Source organism: Schistocerca serialis, chromosome 4 (assembly GCF_023864345.2).
Source record: "Schistocerca serialis cubense isolate TAMUIC-IGC-003099 chromosome 4, iqSchSeri2.2, whole genome shotgun sequence".
Classification (NCBI taxonomy): domain Eukaryota; kingdom Metazoa; phylum Arthropoda; class Insecta; order Orthoptera; family Acrididae; genus Schistocerca; species Schistocerca serialis.
Genome location: NC_064641.1, coordinates 366,430,146 through 366,449,726, shown reverse-complemented (window position 1 = coordinate 366,449,726; position 19,581 = coordinate 366,430,146). Strand labels below are relative to the sequence as shown.

The 19,581-nt window shown below is 45.3% G+C and overlaps 1 protein-coding gene across 1 annotated transcript in view; it reads left to right on the top strand.

The window, feature by feature from the left end:
* The window catches only part of LOC126474185 (receptor-type guanylate cyclase gcy-19), a 438,242-nt gene that overhangs the window by 78,892 nt on the left and 339,769 nt on the right, over nucleotides 1–19,581 (top strand). Inside the window, exon 2 of the mRNA XM_050101647.1 lies at nucleotides 16,458–16,555. Coding sequence (XP_049957604.1) covers nucleotides 16,458–16,555 — 98 coding nt within the window. The remainder of the gene's footprint in view (nucleotides 1–16,457; nucleotides 16,556–19,581) is intronic.

Below are 19,581 nucleotides of genomic sequence, written 5' to 3'. Positions count from 1 at the left end.
GTCTGACGATCGGAAATTGAGTGCAGCGTTGTCTGCCATACCAACAGCAATTTCATCTACCACCTGTGGCGCAACCGGCCGTCGACCTCTTCCCTGAGCGACGCCCTGTTCTCCAATTGATTCGAACTTCTTCATCATGCTCTGCATAGCAGGTGGAGAAAGAAGACCCTTCCGTAATCCTTTCAGCTGGCGATATTGTCGAAGTTCAGTGGCAGCATTGCTGTTGTTTTGATAACAGAGCTTCAGCAATAATGCCCTGCTCCTTTTGTCCAAGCTCATGTTGACACGTTAACAAGTGCACTGCGACTGGCCAGGTGTGTGGGACTATGTATCGTGATGACTGACCACGGCACCTGGTGGCCGTAGTTGTAACTGGACGGTGACGCTGTGACGCAAGGAAATCGTGCACCCGATATTCTCGCCATTAATGCTACCAAGTTTGGTACTCGCACGGCAATTAGTTTCCGTGTCAAACATGTTAAAAAGGGAAAATTTAACTATAACTACCCGATATCCACAGAGTGACAGGCGATACCATTATTTTAGAACTGTATATCCAGTCCGTACTCGTTTAAAATCACAAGGTATAGGGCTATTTGTTTAGAACGTCAAAATTATAAGTAACGGAATATTGTGTACTTGTACTTTACGATGTTTCTTTTATTTTTATCAAACTGTGTTTTTCTTATTTTCGAAGAAAGCAAGTATTGGATGTACTCGACTTAACAGAATTCTAGGGTATTTTCGATCTTACAGGTTTGTTACTCATTCAGAACCCGATGCTACTTCTCGGTGTGTCCAGTTGTCACTATCGATTAAATGGCGAGCACGAGGACGCTAGGAAGTCTCGACGTTCTGAACAGACAATTGTGTCCAGCGAAAATTCCATTTATTCAGCGAATATCCTCCGTAGACAGTTCCCAACATTTATTAAATTTTCTAATAATGAGAACAGAGCGCCATACCTAGTGACGTATATGTTACAGGATTCGTCACCATGTGTACGAATTTAATAAAATGGTTCAAATGGCTCTGAGCACTATGGGACTTAACATCTATGGTCATCAGTCCCCTAGAACTTAGAACTACTTAAACCTAACTAACCTAAGGACATCACACAACACCCAGTCATCACGAGGCAGAGACGAATTTAATACCTGATTCCCAAATTTCTGTCTTACTATTATATAATCTATCTGAAACTTTCCAGTATCTCCAGACTTCTTCCATGTATACAGCCTTCTTCCATCATTCTTGAACTAAGTGTTAGCTATGATTAAGTTATGCTCTGTGCAAAATTCTATCAGACGGCTCCCTCTTTCATTCTTTACCCCCATTCCATATTCACCTACTACGTTTCCATCTCTTCTTTTTCCTAATATCGAATTCCAGTCACCCATGACTATTAAATTTTCGTCTCCCTTCACTGTCTGAATAATTTCTTTTATCTCATCATACATTTTATCAATCTCTTCGTCATCTGCGGATCTAGTTGGCATATAAACTTGTACCACTGTGGTAGGCGTGGGCTTCGTATCGATCTTGGCTACAGTAATGCGTTCACTATGCTGTTTGTAGTAGCTTACCCGCATTCCTATTTTTTATTCATTATTAAACCTACTCTTGCATTACCCCTATTTGATTTTGTATTTGTAACCCTGTATTCACCTGACCAGAAGCCTTGTTCCTCCTGCCACCGAACTTCACTAATTCCCACTATATCTAACTTTAACCTATCCATTTCCCTTTTTAAATTTTCTAACCTACCTGCCCGATTAAGGGATGTGGCATTCCACGCTCCGACCCGTAGAACGCCAGTTTTCTTTCTCCTGATAACAACGTCCTCCTGAGTAGAATATATTGCTCACGATTAAATCAGTGAATACTTTGACATGTTGCTCAGAAAAATATGACAGATAAATTTCTCAGATAGTACGCTGAAGCAGTTTGAAAACTACTTAAAAAACAGGCAGCAAAGTGTTGTCTGTGGGAATGAAAAACCGTCCTGGAAACGTGTTCTCCCAGGAATGACACGAGGGTCAGTCTTAGGCGTATTTTTGTTTTTGTTATATGTAGATGAGATTTCATCAGTTTGATGTTCCTGTGAATATCATTTCTACGCCGACGACCTCCAGCTGTATCTAAGTGTCAGACCTGCGGTTGCCGATGAATGATGATCTGTCTTCGGTGGAAATATGGGCAAAAGCTGGGGCTTAAACTAAATGCAAAAATGTCGGAAGTAAATTTAGTATCCCCCCGCCCCCCCCCCCCCCCCCCCAGAAATTAACATCAGTTGCCGCTCATTGAACTTGACGGCATCCCAATACCGTATCAGAAAGCTTTGAAGTACTTGGGTGTAACTGTAGATGAGCATCTAAATTGGGCAAAGGATGCTATTGCCATCTGCCGGAAGACTTTCACTCGTCTCTATGCCCCCAAAAAGTTTCGGAGCATATTTCCACAGTATATGAAACGCAAACTCGTGCACTCACTCACTCGTTCTACAGAACCTCCACTATTGTGATGTAATTCACGGTGCACGAGAGGTGAAAACAAAAGACGGTTAGAGCTAACCATGAATCCTAGTATGCTTTACGTAAGCAACATCCGTCGATAGGACCATGTCAGAGCATCATACGGCCATTGAAGGTGGCTGCGGTCAGACAAGTTACGGGGCTACCATACGCTACATCTGCTTTGCCGACTCCTCAGTACGAAAGCACCCCAGTGCCTCGCTTCAGAGATTAATCATCTTTCGTACCATCATAATATCAACACAACATCTCCTCTGTCTAGAACCCTATTGGTGTACGAATGTAAACTGAGTGTACGTTTTTGATGAGTTCCACTGCAACTTTTATTTATCAAAATTTAGAAAAACATGCTTACTGCAACACACTGAAATCATGGGATACCGATATGCATACATGCAGCTAGCGACAGTACTGCGTACACAAGGTATAAAATGGCAGTGCATTGACGGAGCTGTCACTTGTACTCACGTGATTCATGGGGAAAGGTTTCCGACGTGATTATGGTCGCCCGGCGGGAAATAATAGACTTTAAACGCGGAATGGGAGTTGGAGCTAGACGCATTGGACTTTCCATTTCGGAAATCGTTGGGGAATTCAATATCCCGTGATCCATAGTGTCAAGAGCGTGCCGAGAATACTAAATCTCTGGCGTTACTTCCTACCACGGACAACGCAGGGGCCGACGGCCTTCACTTAATGACCGAGAGCAGCGGCGTTGTCTAGCGTTGTCAGGGCTACAAACAAGCAACACTGAATGAAATAACCGCAGAAACAAATGAGGAACGTACAACAAACGTTTCCTTGAGGACAGTGAGGCGAGATTTGGCGTTGAGCAGTAGACAATCAACGCGAGTGCCTTTGCTAACAGCTCGAATCACCTGCTACGCCTCTGCTGAGCTCGTGATCATATCGAGTGGACCCTAGACGACTGGAAAACCGTGACCTGCTCACATGAGCAGCGATTTCAGTTTGTAAGAGCTGAGGGTAGCGTTCGGGTGTGGCGTAGACCCCACGTGGCCGTGGACACAAGTTGTCAACAAGACACTGTGAAGCTAATGGTGTCTCAAATGTTCAAATGTGTGTAAATTTCTGAGGGACCAAATTGCTGAGGACATCGGTCCCTAGACTTACACACTACTTAAACTAACTTATGCTAAGAACAACAGGTACATCCCTGCCCGAGGGAGGACTCGAACCTCCGGCGGGAGGAGCCGCGCAATTTGTGATGTGGCGCCTCAAACAGCATGTCCACTCCATAACAGTGTGGTCAGTGTTTACATGGGATGGCCTGCGTCCTCTTCTCCGACTGAAACGATCATTGACTAGAAATGACTATGTTCGGTTACTTGGAGACCATGTGCAACCATTCATGGTTGGAATTTTTAAGGATGACAATGCGCCATGTCACCGTGCCACAGTTGTTCGCGACTGGTTTGAAGAACGTCCTGGACAACTCGAGCGAATGGTTTGACCACACAGATCGCGCAACATGTACCCTATACAACATTTATGCGACATAATCGAGAGGTCAGTTCGTGCACAAAATCCTAAACAGGCAACACTTTCGCAGTTATGGACGGCTGTAGAGGCAGCATGGCGCATTACCGGGTGATCAAAAAGTCAGTATATTTTGAAAACTGAATAAATCACGAAATAATGTTGATAGAGAGGTACAAATTGACACACATGCTTGGAAGGACATGGGGTTTTATTAGAAGCAAAAAAATATAAAAGTTTAAAAAATGTCCAAGAGATGGCGCTTCATCTGATCAGAATAGCAATAATTAGCATAACAAAGTAAGATAAAGCTAAGATGATGTTCTTTACAGGAAATGCTCAATATGTCCACCATCATTCCTCAACAATAGCTGTAGTCGAGGAATAATGTTGTGACCAGCACTGTAAAGCATGTCCGGAGTTATGGTGAGGCATTGGCGTCAGATGTTGTCTTTCAGCATCCCTAGCGATTACGGTCGATCAAGATACACTTGCGACTTCAGGTAACCCCAAAGCCAGTAATCGCACGGACTGAGGTCTGGGGACCGGGGAGGCCAAGCATGACGAAAGTGGCGGCTTAGCACACGATCATCACCAAACGACGCGCGCAAGAGATCTTTCACGTGTCTAGCAATATGGGGTGGTTCTAATAACACCCCATGTGTGTCAATTTTTACCTCTCTGTCTACATTATTCCGTGATTTATTAAGTATTCAAATTTATACTGACTTTTTGATCACGCGGTATTTCTGCAGGGGACTTCCAACAAATTGTTGAGTGCATGCGTCGTTGACTTTCTGCACTACGCCGGGCCGAAGGAGGTCGGACACGATATTAGGAGGTATCCTATGACTTGTCACCTCGATTTATATCCAGTGTAAAATACGTGGTATGCCTGCTCAGATGTACGAGAGGGCATGATGGGTAAAATCTTGCCAGGTTAAATAAATCGATAAATAAAATTAAAATAAAAAATGTAGGCTTACGAATTTCAAGATATTCAAAGTCGTACGCTTGATAAAATATGTTGGTGTGCATAGTACTATCTCCTTCCACTGTAAGGTAGTTGCAACGCTGAAATAAATGTGGCTCAACCTGGAGATAGCTGGTTTGCATCCCTGTAATGAATACAAAGACTTTTCATCGTGAAAATTCGACCAGTGGCAGAACGTATGTGGCCAGCTGTATCCAATCACTCGGCTCTCTGTCAATGCAATTGATTAAATCTCAAACCACTCTACAGCGCCCTATGTAGGGAGGTCGTAGGACGCTGTTAAAGGCGATCTGTCCACAGGAAGCGAATGACCAAGCTCTGTGGTGGAGTCTGACGCGCATCTATAAAGCGTATGTTTCTTCCGCAACAACAGACACAGGAAAACACACTTCATAGACTCCCCTACGATCGTCCGTTACTGTACAGCATCACACTGTTACGTCATATAGAAGAGCGCGGTCTGGGAGAGTCAACATCGTCAGCACACAATGAGCACATAGACCGGTGTTTACTTTTTCATCCAAGATTAAACAGATTGGTAAGAGGTCCGTGCAACTGAGCACAGGTTCTGAATTTACATTGTGTCGTATGAATAAAACGGAGAATGTACTTTATTCCTGGAAATTCGGAGGACATTCTCAGGTTCTGATTAATAAAGCAAGTCAGAGAATATAAATCGCCTGAGAACGTTCTCAGGCTGAGTGAAAGGGTAGGTGAGATTGATGAACGCGAAAACATTCTCCGATTTCGTATGAATAAAACTACAGAAGTTTCCCACAAGCAGAGAACATTCTCCATTTATTGAAATGAGCTCTATAGCATACTTCCATCTGATTAAGTTCTGGTCCAATTAAGCTTTACCGTTGTTTTAGTAAAAATGAAAGAATTTATGTTGCTCGGAAGGAAAAAACAGATATACGTAGCAGGAAAAAATACTAAAGAAATTTATACGGATTAAAGAATAGAAACATTATTTGGCTGCCGAACCTCCTTTCCGAGAATCATGAAAGAGTAGGAAGGGGAGAAGGCGCGGGAGAACTTTTCAGACGAAGTGAAAATGACAAAAATTTTGTGCTGCATAGCAGACCCACGTTTTCAGACTAGCGTAGGAGAAGCCTTAGTTATACACCAGACAGCTGTGTCACTGACGTTTTCGAATATTCTTCATCATGTTTTCTTACAGCATGAATGGGACCTGGTAGTCAGGGAGGCAACGATTGTTGATGGGGTCAGTAATCAGCTACCGTTGGCTACAGTAAACACATTCACTTTATTTGAGGAAATAATTTTCAACAACCATTTTAAAGGAATTTACTACACTGACGGCTGACGGCCATACTAAGAAAGAATTCAAAATTCTTTGTCGGCTGAAGGCCACAAGCAATTTTAGAATACTCAACGGCTAAAGGCCTGAATTACAAGTGAGGACAACAATTACACGTTAAAATACTAAAACCTTTTTTAAACAAACTTAACAAAATGCAACAAGCTATAGTGACGGTTGAAGGCCTTGTCAAGACAGAATAGAAAATTATCTGTCGGCTGAAAGCTACAAGCAATGTTACAAACAATTAACGGCTGAAGGCCGGAATTACAAGTGAGGAAGACAATTACACGTGAAAACATTAAAGTAAAATTTAAACAATTCTGACAACTTGACCAAGTAAGACGGGGTGATCCACAGACAGTGCTCCACGGATCGACCTGAGGAAGGTCACTACAGCTGTGCAAGCAGTGAGACTAGCAGCCCAGAGTAATGTTCACCTAAGGAGGACAACTCAAACTGGAGATGGTCTAAACGGCGAGCAACCCTCTTACCAAACCCACCTAACGGCAGATAACCAGTACAACGATGAACTAATTCAGGCGAGGGCGAAGTGACAGATAGTACTGCGTCTCCAGAATCTGGTGTTTGAAACACCAAAATGCAGAAGGAACAACTATAACCAATATAGACAAGGAAAACAATTACCCATACCCCAGTCAAGGAAGCTGTCAAATTACACGCCATGCTGGACAGCATCAGCAAGACGAGGAACAGTACACCGCCGAAAATTACGCTAACCTCCAGGGCAGGTAACTGGGCCCTTAGCGGCCACTAGGCAGTAAGATGCCGCTGGTTGCAGTTCACCAATAACAACACCAAATTCAAGCTAATATCAGGCAGCAGAAGGCGGCTAATAGCTTCTGCCGACCTGACAGACTCCACTTGTTGCTGTTGGTGTCACCGACACTGAGAGTAGCAACATGCTAACAACAGCGATATCTCAAACAGTGGAAGCTTCACTACTGGATAAGGTTCACTCAACTTCAAACATCCTGGGTTCGGTCGTCGGCTACAGTCCCTCGTTGCGACAGTGCCTACACGCCGGCAGTGGTCCCTGCCTGCTCTTGCACTGCGGACCTTCTCGCTGCTCCGTCCGAAACCGTACTGCCTGACACACACGACGACCCGGAAATACAAGCGGTCACACCAAAGACAGTACCACAGTACTGGCTATCGATAACCGCTTCTGCTGCCACTCGCAGACAAACAATCCTAGCAAACTCAGTGGTGCCATTAACACAAGAAGGAAACGAGACGCCCCTACCGCTATACAAGATGCCAAGTTACTAACGGCAACAACGCGAGCCGCACACGGCTCAATGAATCTTATATTTTGTTATGTTAGAAACAGGCGGATGAGAACAAGTAATAACTGGTTTATTACAAACCTAGATATCTGATTTCTCGTAACGAAACTGTGTAACTACTTGATACATTAGCCGACAACTATGCGTCATATTTAACCAAATTATCTCGTGTTAGAAAACTCTAACAGGGTTCCGGCTGAGAGCAGATGAAAAAGCGACCTGTTCTTAACATTTCGTTCGCAGAATGTCTTCACCTAATTTCAGCAACAAAACAGTTCCTCACATGTTGAAAATTCAGTAACATCGCCAGATAATGTGTTTTTGTAAACTGTCCGTATATCGTCTTAATAATTTGTTGCCGAACATGAAACTAAGATTGATATATAGTGCAACTCTTCCAGAACGAATTAATGCCAGGTCCATATTTGTACACTGAATATCCTATACACGGTTTCCATTTTCAAGCACTGTTTTCAGGAATTTGAATCCCAACTTACGCGTGACATGTCACTCTCTCTGTCTTATAATTTGACTCACACATACCAAAAGGCTGATTTCGATCCGCAGTGTGTTAACTATTTCTGTATAGTGTGTACACAGGTCCTCCTCCGCAGCTGTGGGGCAGCGCGACTGGTTGGCATGGAGAGGACTGGTTTCACTTCCTGGTGCAGCCAGGGATCTTTCCTTGCGGGGATGACTGGAATGGCGTCCACTTAGCTTCTTGACGCTAACTGAGGATGTCTGCAAAGCCGGTAGCGGTATGCTGCCCTCAGGTCTCTCCATAATGCTTTCAAATGACGCCATTGGCCGAGTGTGACACAGCCGGCCGGAGTGGCCGTGCAGTTCTAGGCGCTACAGTCTGGAACTGCTTAGACTGCTATGGTCGCAGGTTCGAATCCTGCCACGGGCATGGATGTGTGTGATGTCCTTAGGTTGGTTCGGCTTAAGCAGTTCTAAGTTCTAGGAGACTGATGACTTCCGAAGTTGAGTCCAATAGCACTCAGAGCCATTTTTGAGTGTGACACAGCGTTCGGTCGGCCCGTCTGAGGGTAGACCGGTGGAGCTGAAATGTATGTTATACATACTACATGTATCTGAAAAATTCATAAATGGTCTTTCTACAGATTTGAATCACTTCAAAAATGTAACACGAGAAATTGTAACGTTCTTACCAACCTTACGGCGCGGCGTCGTTGACAAAGCCATGCTGCGACACATTCAACAGCTTTGGATGGCGGTACATAGCCATTACTAGGATTCTCGTAACCTCCCTTAAAAACTCAAAAGCACCTGCGGGTATTCTGCTGTTTACAGTTCAGTATACGTCTTTGGTTCAAATGGCTCTGAGCACTATGGGACTTAATAACTGAGGTCATCAGTCCCCTAGAACTTAGAACTACTTAAACCTAACTAACCTAAGGACATCACACACATCCATGCCCGAGGCAGGATTCGAACCTGCGACCGTAGCGGTCGCGCGTTACCAGAGTGAAGGGCCTAGAACCGCTCGGCCACAACGGCCGGCTATACGTCTTTAATTAGGGTAACTGAGCGGTTTGCGGACGGTTAACTTTCTAGTTTCCCACCTCAAAAGGTTCAAAGCTGTTTCTTCTCTTCGTTTGCAACGAAGTTTTAACATGTGAACGATGCTTCAAACTGTTTAGTAGATTACAGGAAGTAACGCTCTCAAAAGGCGGATACAGTTTTTCTGAAACGAAAGTATATGAATTAATACGATTCCTGGGTCTATATCAATTCTCTACCTTAGCACTGTATCATACTGCTCTTCTTTCTTTGCTAATATCATATTTTCATAAATAATTTAGCAGGAAAAAAATGTGTTGTTTCATAAAACGCGTCCTTGCAATCCTTTTAGTAGCACAAGGCCTGAGTTGCTAGCATAATAACACGGTCCGCTGTCTTTCGTCCATATTTATGTAACCATAATAGCATACCGACCCCTAGCAAACAATCTCATAAAAGCAACCCAAAGTGCTTATACAGTATTATGGAATGCCAGATAAGGATGCCGTTTCCGGTTTATATCTCTCTCTGCCTGTGTGTGTCTCATATCGTCTGCGTTTCACCACTCCTTCGGCATGAGAAATTATTTCAGTTTTACCCACTTACCAATCAATTGAAATGTGTGTGTGTGTGTGTGTGTGTGTGTGTGTGTGTGTGTGAGAGAGAGAGAGAGAGAGAGAGAGAGAGAGAGAGAGAGAGAGACAGAGAGAGAGAGAGAGGGAGAGATGTAAAGGTACGTGTGTTCCTTAGTCATAAGCTCCTTCATTCAGCCTGTATTGTTTGTTTGTAGCACCACATTGTGCTCTTAAGTGACAAGTTCTTCATTTTGTACTGACCCGTTGCGCGATATAAGGTAACGTCGAAATTCACTTACGCATAGAATTACTTCTTACTGTTTCTTGAAAATCATTTTCAATTAATTTATGCCAAAAATCGGCAGAGCTTTTGCTACTAAAATAGAGCTGCATCATTTTACAGAAGAAACTTTTTAAATTTGCAGCTGAAGCACTTTTCTTTGAAGAAGGTGTGATGTCCGTAAGTGCGATGCGCCGCCGTACTTTTTCAAGTGATGTAATCGATAATTCAACGATTCACTAGTAAACATAATTCTTTTAAGTGGCCCAGTAGACGATTATTGAAATATGTGGAAATGAGTAAGTACACGACATACAGCCTTAGATAAAAACAAAAAAAAAAACACCATGAAGGAATTATCCGAATGGGATGAAATCGGTAGATGTCATATACATGTACAGACAAATAAAAGATTATAATTTAAGAAAATTTGGATGACTTATTCAAGATAAACAGCTTCACAAATTCACACAGTCAGGAATATCTTAGTCCACTTCTGGCCCCTATACAGACAGTTATTCGGCTTTGTATTGATTGACAGAGTTGTTGGGTGTCCTCCTGAGGAATATCGTGCCAAACTGTGTCCAATTGGCGAGTCAGATAATCAAAATCCCGATCTGATCGGATGACCCTGCCCATAATTCTCCAAACGTTATCAACTGGGGAGAGATCCGGCGACCTTGCAGGCCAAGGTACGGTTTGGACAGCACGAAGACAAGCAGTAGAAACTCTCACCGCATGTGGACGGACATTATCTTGCTTAAACGCAAGCCCAGGATGGTTTGCCATGACGAGGCGTAGAATGTTGTCGACGTACCGCTGTACTGCAAGGGTGCCGCGAACGACAACCAAAGGGAAACAAAATGGCACCCCAGACCACCATTCCTGTTAGTCGGGCCGCACGGCGGCAACAGTGAGATTCTTATGCCACCGCTGTCCGATGCGTCTGCAGAAACGTCTTACGCCTGGAATTTCAATGCCTAAATCGTTTTCATTTATGAGGCCCGCTTCGAAATGAGCACCAATGACCAGGTACACGATATCTATCGATTTCCGTACCATTTAGATAATTCTTTGGTCGGGCGTTGTTTTGTTTTGTCTTAGAGTGTATGTTGATATCCTTCATATATAGAAAAGTAAATAAATAAACGATTATTAATCAGGAAATAAAGGAGACGGGTCTCGTATAAGCTACAAAAGCTGAGGTTGTTGAGAGTATCAAAGTGAGCATTTCGCAACGATTGACTGAAACAGTGTAAAGAACCTTTGAGGGATGAAGTACTGAAGGTAGCAATGGCTCACATGAGCAAAAAGACTTGGCCTAGTAGAAATCTTTAGATATCACATGAAATATTGAGTTGAGTTGCAAATAGGCACAACAAAACGACGGTTACACATTCAGCTTTCGGCAAAAGCCTTCTTCTCGTTGTATGTGTCTGCAACTCAACTTGTCGTCTTTACGATGAGTGGCAGTCTGTCCTTTTCCTTATATAGTTGACATTTCAACCTGGAGTTTTCACTGTTTAAATACTGAATTTCATTGACGAAGTGATAAAATATAAAAATGCAGTAGATGTAGAATCCGAAGAGGAATACGAACGCCTAGAAAATGTGACTGACAGAAAGTGCAAAAATGGTTAAGCAGGAATGGCTAGAGAACAAATGTAAAGATATAGAATGATGTGTAATTAGGGGAAAGATAAATGCCGTCTACAAGAAAATTGGAGATGCCTTTGGAGAAAAGAGAAACAGCTGCATGAACATCAAGAGGTCAGATGGAAAACCAGTACCAAATAATGAATGGAAAGCTGAAAAGAGGAAGGAGTGTACAATGATACTCCGAGAAGAATCTGACAGTGATCTGAAAGATCTAGGCCGAATCAAGACCTCTCGAACTGACGACATTTCCTGAGAACTACTAGTATCCTTAGGAGAGTCAGCCATGACAAAACTATTCCACCTGGTGCGCAAGATACACTTGCTGAATCAGCTGCCCCTACTGATGTCGTTTTATCCATCGCCACATGAGAGAACAACGTTGTTGGCCTGTTGACTGTGAAAGCGTGAAGCATATTGTCAAAATGTCACAGAATAAAGGGGTAAAGCACACGAAGACATCTTAGACCTATTGCACAAATTTTGTTTATAAAACGATTTTAGCACATTAACACGGCGAGTCATAAATTAACCTTTTTATTGGGTTACATACCTGAAAGTTGTTACTTACATGTCATCAGTTTTGAAATTTCCTGTTAATTTCGTTGTTTGCGATGGTGAAACACACTGTATAAGTCAATGTTTCTGAACCATTTTTGAAATATTGAACACTATAAACGGAATAAACCTACGACGACAACGAAACCTTTATGACTATACCGCTAATTTCACAAAGAAAGATTTGAGACACTTGGATAAGTATGGCATAAGTAAGGTATGTCTTGGTACAAAATGATCGTGTAACTCATTGCCAATCCTCACTTGTGTATTTTAGCGTATGATTTCGTTTGCTAACAGTCGCCCAAAGCCCTAAGAGTGAACATACACTCCTGGAAATTGAAATAAGAACACCGTGAATTCATTGTCCCAGGAAGGGGAAACTTTATTGACACATTCCTGGGGTCAGATACATCACATGATCACACTGACAGAACCACAGGCACATAGACACAGGCAACAGAGCAGGCACAATGTCGGCACTAGTACAGTGTATATCCACCTTTCGCAGCAATGCAGGCTGCTATTCTCCCATGGAGACGATCGTAGAGATGCTGGATGTAGTCCTGTGGAACGGCTTGCCATGCCATTTCCACCTGGCGCCTCAGTTGGACCAGCGTTCGTGCTGGACGTGCAGACCGCGTGAGACGACGCTTCATCCAGTCCCAAACATGCTCAATGGGGGACAGATCCGGAGATCTTGCTGGCCAGGGTAGTTGACTTACACCTTCTAGAGAACGTTGGGTGGCACGGGATACATGCGGACGTGCATTGTCCTGTTGGAACAGCACGTTCCCTTGCCGGTCTAGGAATGGTAGAACGATGGGTTCGATGACGGTTTGGATGTACCGTGCACTATTCAGTGTCCCCTCGACGATCACCAGTGGTGTACGGCCAGTGTAGGAGATCGCTCCCCACACCATGATGCCGGGTGTTGGCCCTGTGTGCCTCGGTCGTATGCAGTCCTGATTGTGGCGCTCACCTGCACGGCGCCAAACACGCATACGACCATCATTGGCACCAAGGCAGAAGCGACTCTCATCGCTGAAGACGACACGTCTCCATTCGTCCCTCCATTCACGCCTGTCGCGACACCACTGGAGGCGGGCTGCACGATGTTGGGGCGTGAGCGGAAGACGGCCTAACGGTGTGCGGGACCGTAGCCCAGCTTCATGGAGACGGTTGCGAATGGTCCTCGCCGATACCCCAGGAGCAACAGTGTCCCTAATTTGCTGGGAAGTGGCGGTGCGGTCCCCTACGGCACTGCGTAGGATCCTACGGTCTTGGCGTGCATCCGTGAGTCGCTGCGGTCCGGTCCGAGGTCGACGGGCACGTGCACCTTCCGCCGACCACTGGCGACAACATCGATCTACTGTGGAGACCTCACGCCCCACGTGTTGAGCAATTCGGCGGTACGTCCACCCGGCCTCCCGCATGCCCACTATACGCCCTCGCTCAAAGTCCGTCAACTGCACATACGGTTCACGTAAACGCTGTCGCGGCATGCTACCAGTGTTAAAGACTGCGATGGAGCTCCGTATGCCACGCCAAACTGGCTGACACTGACGGCGGCGGTGCACAAATGCTGCGCAGCTAGCGCCATTCGACGGCCAACACCGCGGTTCCTGGTGTGTCCGCTGTGTCGTGCGTGTGATCATTGCTTGTACAGCCCTCTCGCAGTGTCCGGAGCAAGTATGGTGGGTCTGACACACCGGTGTCAATGTGTTCGTTTTTCCATTTCCAGGAGTGTATATCGAGTATATGGCGGTCGTCTGTCTGCATGCCATTCCTGATACAGTCGTAGCGCGGGTTAATATAAAACGGTCAGGGCAGTTGAATGACCCGAAATGAGACAGAGGAAATGCATGCAGACTTAAAGAAGAACGTAATAATTCCAGTTCAAAAGAAAGCAGGTGCTTACCGAATTACCGAACTATTAGTCTAAGTAATTATCGTTGCAGAATACTGACACGAATTATTTACGGAATGATGGAAAAACCGTTAGAAGCCAACTGCGGGGAAGATAGTTCTAGGTTCCGGAAAAATATAAGTACACGGGAAGCTATACTGACCCGTTAAAGAAAGGCAAAACTACTTTTTAGCTTTTAAAGAAAAGTTTTTGACAATGCTGACTGTAATGCACTATTTGAAATTCTGATGGTAGCTGAGGTCAAGTACAAGAAGCAAAATGTTACTTTCAACTTGGAAAGAAACCAGACAGCAGTTACATGAATCGATGGAGATGAAAAGGAAACAACGGTTAAGACAGGCATGAGAAAGGTTTATAGCTGTTGTCCTATGTTTTTCACTCTGTACATCGGGAACAAAGGAAGCCAAAGAGACGAGAGAATTAAAGTTCAGGGAGAAGAAAGAAAAACTTTGAAATTTACCGATGTGGGTGAAATTCTGTCACAGGCAGCAAAATATTTGGAAGTGCAGCTGAAGAGAATGAGCGGTGTCTTAAAATGAGGCTATAAGATGAACATCAACGAAAGCAAAACAAATGTCATGGAATGTGTTCGAATTAAATCAAACGAGTAGATGGGTTTTGCTACATGCGCAGTAAAATAACTGATCATTGCGGAAAAAGAGACGGTATAAAATGTAGACTAGCAATGGCAAGAAAAGCGTTTCTGAAGAAGAGACTTGTTATGATTTTCTCTGTTAGGAAAGCTTTCCCTAAAGCATTTGTTTGCAGCGTAGACATTTACGGAAGAGAAACGTGGACGATAAGCAGTACAGCAAGAACAGAAGAGAAGCCTTTGAATTTGGTGCCACAGAATAATGGTGAATATTATATAGGTAGATCTGTTGGAGAGGCACTCAGTATAATTGGGGAGAAAAGTAATTTGAGGTGCCGGGGAGAGGGGGAAGGGGGGGGGGGAAATAAAAATTGTAGAGGGAAACCAAAAGACGAGTACAGCAAGCAGGTTCAAAACGATGTGAGTTGTAGCAGTTATTCGGAGAAGAGGATTCTTGCACAGAATAACGCCGTGAGATATGCATGAAACCAGTCTTCGGACTAAAGACCACCACAAAAAATTAATAATCTTTTTTGATTTCATAACTATCCTTAAAAGATCAAATATAGTGCGCTACGTCGGAATTTGGAGGTTGCCCGATGTCAACATAGAACTAAAAAACTAAACTCCGTCCGAAGAGGCCTCGGGAGGTCCATGGGTAATAACCGACCGCCGTGTCGTCCTCAGCATATCGGCGTCACCAAATGTGGATATGGATGGGCATGTGGTCGGCACACCGCTCTCCCGGCCTTTTAGTTTTCGTGAGCGAAGCCGCTACTTCTCAGTCAAGTAGCTCCTCAATTTGCCTCACAAGGGCTAAGTTCAACCCGCTTGCCAACAGCACTCAGCATACCGGAGGGTCACCCATCCAAGTGGTGGCCAAGCCCAGCAGCGCGTAGCTTCGGTGATCCGACGGGAAATGGTGTTACCACTGCGACGAGGCCATTGTCAATCTCAACATAGACTGCAAAAAATTATTCTAGAGAGGAAGTATTAGCATAGATGGTAATGAATAATTTTTATTGTATTGTTCTAAACATCCTCCAAGCGTAGATTTACTCGGACTATTTTTTCTGGATGCCAGTTCTGATAAACTGTGATGTGTTTTATTCTGAACCGAGAAATAGTCTATCACAAGCTACGGCAGTATAAGTGCGACACAGTTCAGTTTCGGACTCTTTCGTTGGGGTGGAGCTGGGGGTCGGGCCGGGGAATAGGGGAACAGGTGTAAGGGGCAGGAATTGATGGAGGATGCGCACCAGGTGGGGATTTTCTTGATGACACTCACGAGAGTGTAATACTGTAGGCCTATTCGGAAACGCAAAAAAATGTAGATTATGTTAGCCCCACGATAATAACGAAAATAATTACAAGTATAGATATATACGTAGTAAACTGACGATCCATCGGCGTATGCTCGAAACATATGGAGCTTTAAAAAGTTAACTGGCTTGTAAGTGTGACTTGTCGATGTATTTCGTCTGTCGTTTGTCAATATGCCCAAATATGACTGAATGATGGAGGCGCAACAGTTGCAATGCATTACTGTTAACAACGTCGAACGTAATACCAAGCATATTTTAGTGTCGAGCAACCATTGGGGAGTAACTATTTCTTTCCCCACTATAAGTTTCCTTCGAGTAACTAAGCTTACGTAACCTTTGATTCCCTGATCTGTTTCAGGTGACAATAGCCACGGACCTGGGCAAACTGGTGACCAGAATACAGCAGGAGCGCTCAGAAGTGGCCTTCTACATCTTCACCAACGGCAGCACACTCAGGTGAGCAATCTTGCATTGTTGGGAAACGAGTAGAGTCTCCGGAACGGAACTTATCTTTGACTCTAAAAAATGGTTCAAATGGCTCTGAGCACTATGGGACTTAACATCTGAGGTCATCAGTCCCGTAGAACTTAGAACTACTTAAACCTAACTAACCTAAGGACAACACACACATCCATGCCCGAGGCAGGATTCGAACCTGCGATCGTAGCGGTCGCGCGGTTCCAGACTGAAGCACCTAGAACCGCTCGGCCACTCCGGCAGGCCCTTTGACTCTAAGCATACGTTCTGTCATTCAGTGAGTGGGCGACTTACGTGCAGGCCCTGGCCTGCGGGTGACATAGATGCTTAGTAAATCAAAGCCAGTTCACTACTTCCCTCAGACATGAATCTGACTTTCAGATTATGCCATTACTATGTGTGGGTTCCTGATATCTAAGACACAGCAAAATTTGCCATATACTGTGTAAACGGGCCACTATCGACCTATGGTCATAATACGACACCTAATTATCGTCGAGCCCTTGGAATTAATTTTATTATTTCAATTTAAAAACGGAACGTCAGTCGTATCTTCGATAGTGTCAACGAAGTAGCGGTACTGTAGGCATACCGTACTAGAATTTTCTGTAATAGATATGACTTGAGAAATCAAAAAGGAGCTAAAATTCATTGTCTCCGGCTACAGTTACTGATCTGCTTAGAATAATGATGGTTCTTCTTATCGGTAGATTAGCAGAACACCCGTGGTCTAGGGGGAGCAGAAGGCATTTAGCGTGACAAGACTCGGATGCGCGGCGCGCTGAGCAGCGCTCCGGACGTGTTTGTTTACTCGCTGCGCGACGCACTGCGTTTCATTGTTGTGACTTAGAGCTGTCGCTAGATATGGCATTCTCTTACCGCCGGGCGACGATAAAACTCACGTTCGACGATTCCCTCGCACGTCCAAAGGCTTATGAAATCGAACGATTTTTGAGAGGCGACGTGCATGTCTATTCCCACGAGCTCATAGGCATACATCTGTCTATCACTTCCAGTACAATCTGTCTGTCTCAAGATGAAGAACGAAGAGGCATGTGACAATCTACTCCGACGTTCCACCAGCGGCTACCGCTTTCGCCATGCAGACGGTGACCCCAGCACGGTCACCATGGACAACGCGGGTGTGGCAATACGTACGGTGCGCATATTCGAAATGCCGTTCGAAGTCCCGTCCGCTCTCGTCACTGGCGCATTACGTCCACATGGCACGGTCCTAAGCTACATGCAGGAGAAGTGGAACACCTTTGAAACTTATCACCTTCTCAATGGAGTCCGACAGGTACGCATCGAACTCCGCAAACACGTGCCGTCGTACGTGTTCATCGGCGCTTGGCGAGCCATCATTATTTACGACGGTCAACCTGGGACGTGAGCCGGCTGTGGACAGGAAGGCCACGTCCGATCAAACTGGCTCGAGCGCGGCCTGGACAGTCAGCTGTGCCGACTGCGTTATCGCTTACGTACGTGGAAGACGCCGCGTCCATGCTGCAGTCCCACGCGACCGCGAGCTCAGCCGCCGACGACGCCGTGACGGCGGCGCCGCACGACGAGACGCCCTTGAAGGACACAACGCCCGCCACCACACCACCGTCGTCGTACCACAGGCGTCTGTTCCGGACGCCGGCCCATGCCCGCAGGTACTGACCCCTGTCTCTCCACAGGGGTGGACACAGCGGTCGCGCCGAAGCGTCATAAGAAACTCCGCCTCTCAACGGGAGATGACCAACGGGGAGGAGACAGGGAGCAAGATGCCGACGCGACTCTGACGCGTCGTTGCCAATGGACTCTACCAGTACCGCCCCCAAGGAAGCATCCGACAACACGGACAGAACGGTGGCCTCAACCACCCCAGACTTTCCCATGACTGAAGCCCGCGAACACGAGCCGTCGTCGACCCTTTCCCCGTTCAGTGACTGGGCTGCTGAAATGGGGTCAGAAAACGCACCAGGTTCCCTTGGGGAGAGCCTAACAGCCGCAGAAGGGCAGCGATAGAAGTGTCTGCCACAAGGATGGTGGACAAGGGGCCCCATTACACGGACAGATCGCCATTTGCATCTACATACTCCGCATTCAGATATCCCAGTCCTACCATGTGAGGACTGTCAACGTTAAAGGCGTACACTCTGTCATCAGATTATGAGAACAAGCGGGTAACGATCTGTTCTGGGAATAATGCTGTCGATCGTCAGCTCCGTTGCAAGTCCCTGAACAAGGCTGGCATTCTCCACCTCCTCTGCTAGTCGTTGGAATGGTCCCAGTATCGTCTCTGAGCCCATACGATAGGCATAGTTTTTCCCAACATACGCTAGTGACTGCCGGAATAGCTTCTGCAATACGCAGATAAGGTCCCACAGCATAGGAACTGAGTGCAGCTGGTGCTCCTTCCTATCAAATGGTTCAAATGGCTCTGAGCACTATGGGACTTAACTTCTGAGGTCATCAGTCCCCTAGAACTTAGAACTACTTAAACCTAACCAACCTAAGGACATCACACACATCCATGCCCGAGGCAGGATTCGAACCTGCGACCGTAGCGGTCGCGCGGTTCCAGACTGTAGCGCCTAGAACCGCTCGGCCACCCTGGCCGGCGTTCCTTCCTATCCGTTGCCGTCACTTTCCTAAGGAGTACCATTGTTTGCTGTACGTTTCAACTGTCGACGATTAATGGAGCCCTACCCCCTCGTACTGAGTTACTGTGAACAGTTCAGTGATAGGGTTGTTCTTATCAGAATCGACAGCAAACCAACATCGACAATGATAGTTCAGGTATACATGCCGACGTCGCAAACTGAAGATGAAGACATAGAGAAGGTGTATGACGATATTGAAAGGGCAATAGAGTATGTAAAGGGGGATGAAAATATAATTGAGATCTGTAACACGTTTCAGCTAGTAATAGCAGATACTCTGTTCAAGCATCGCATGAGGAGGACATACACTTGGAAAAGGCCGTGCGATAACATTTCAGTTACATTACATCATGG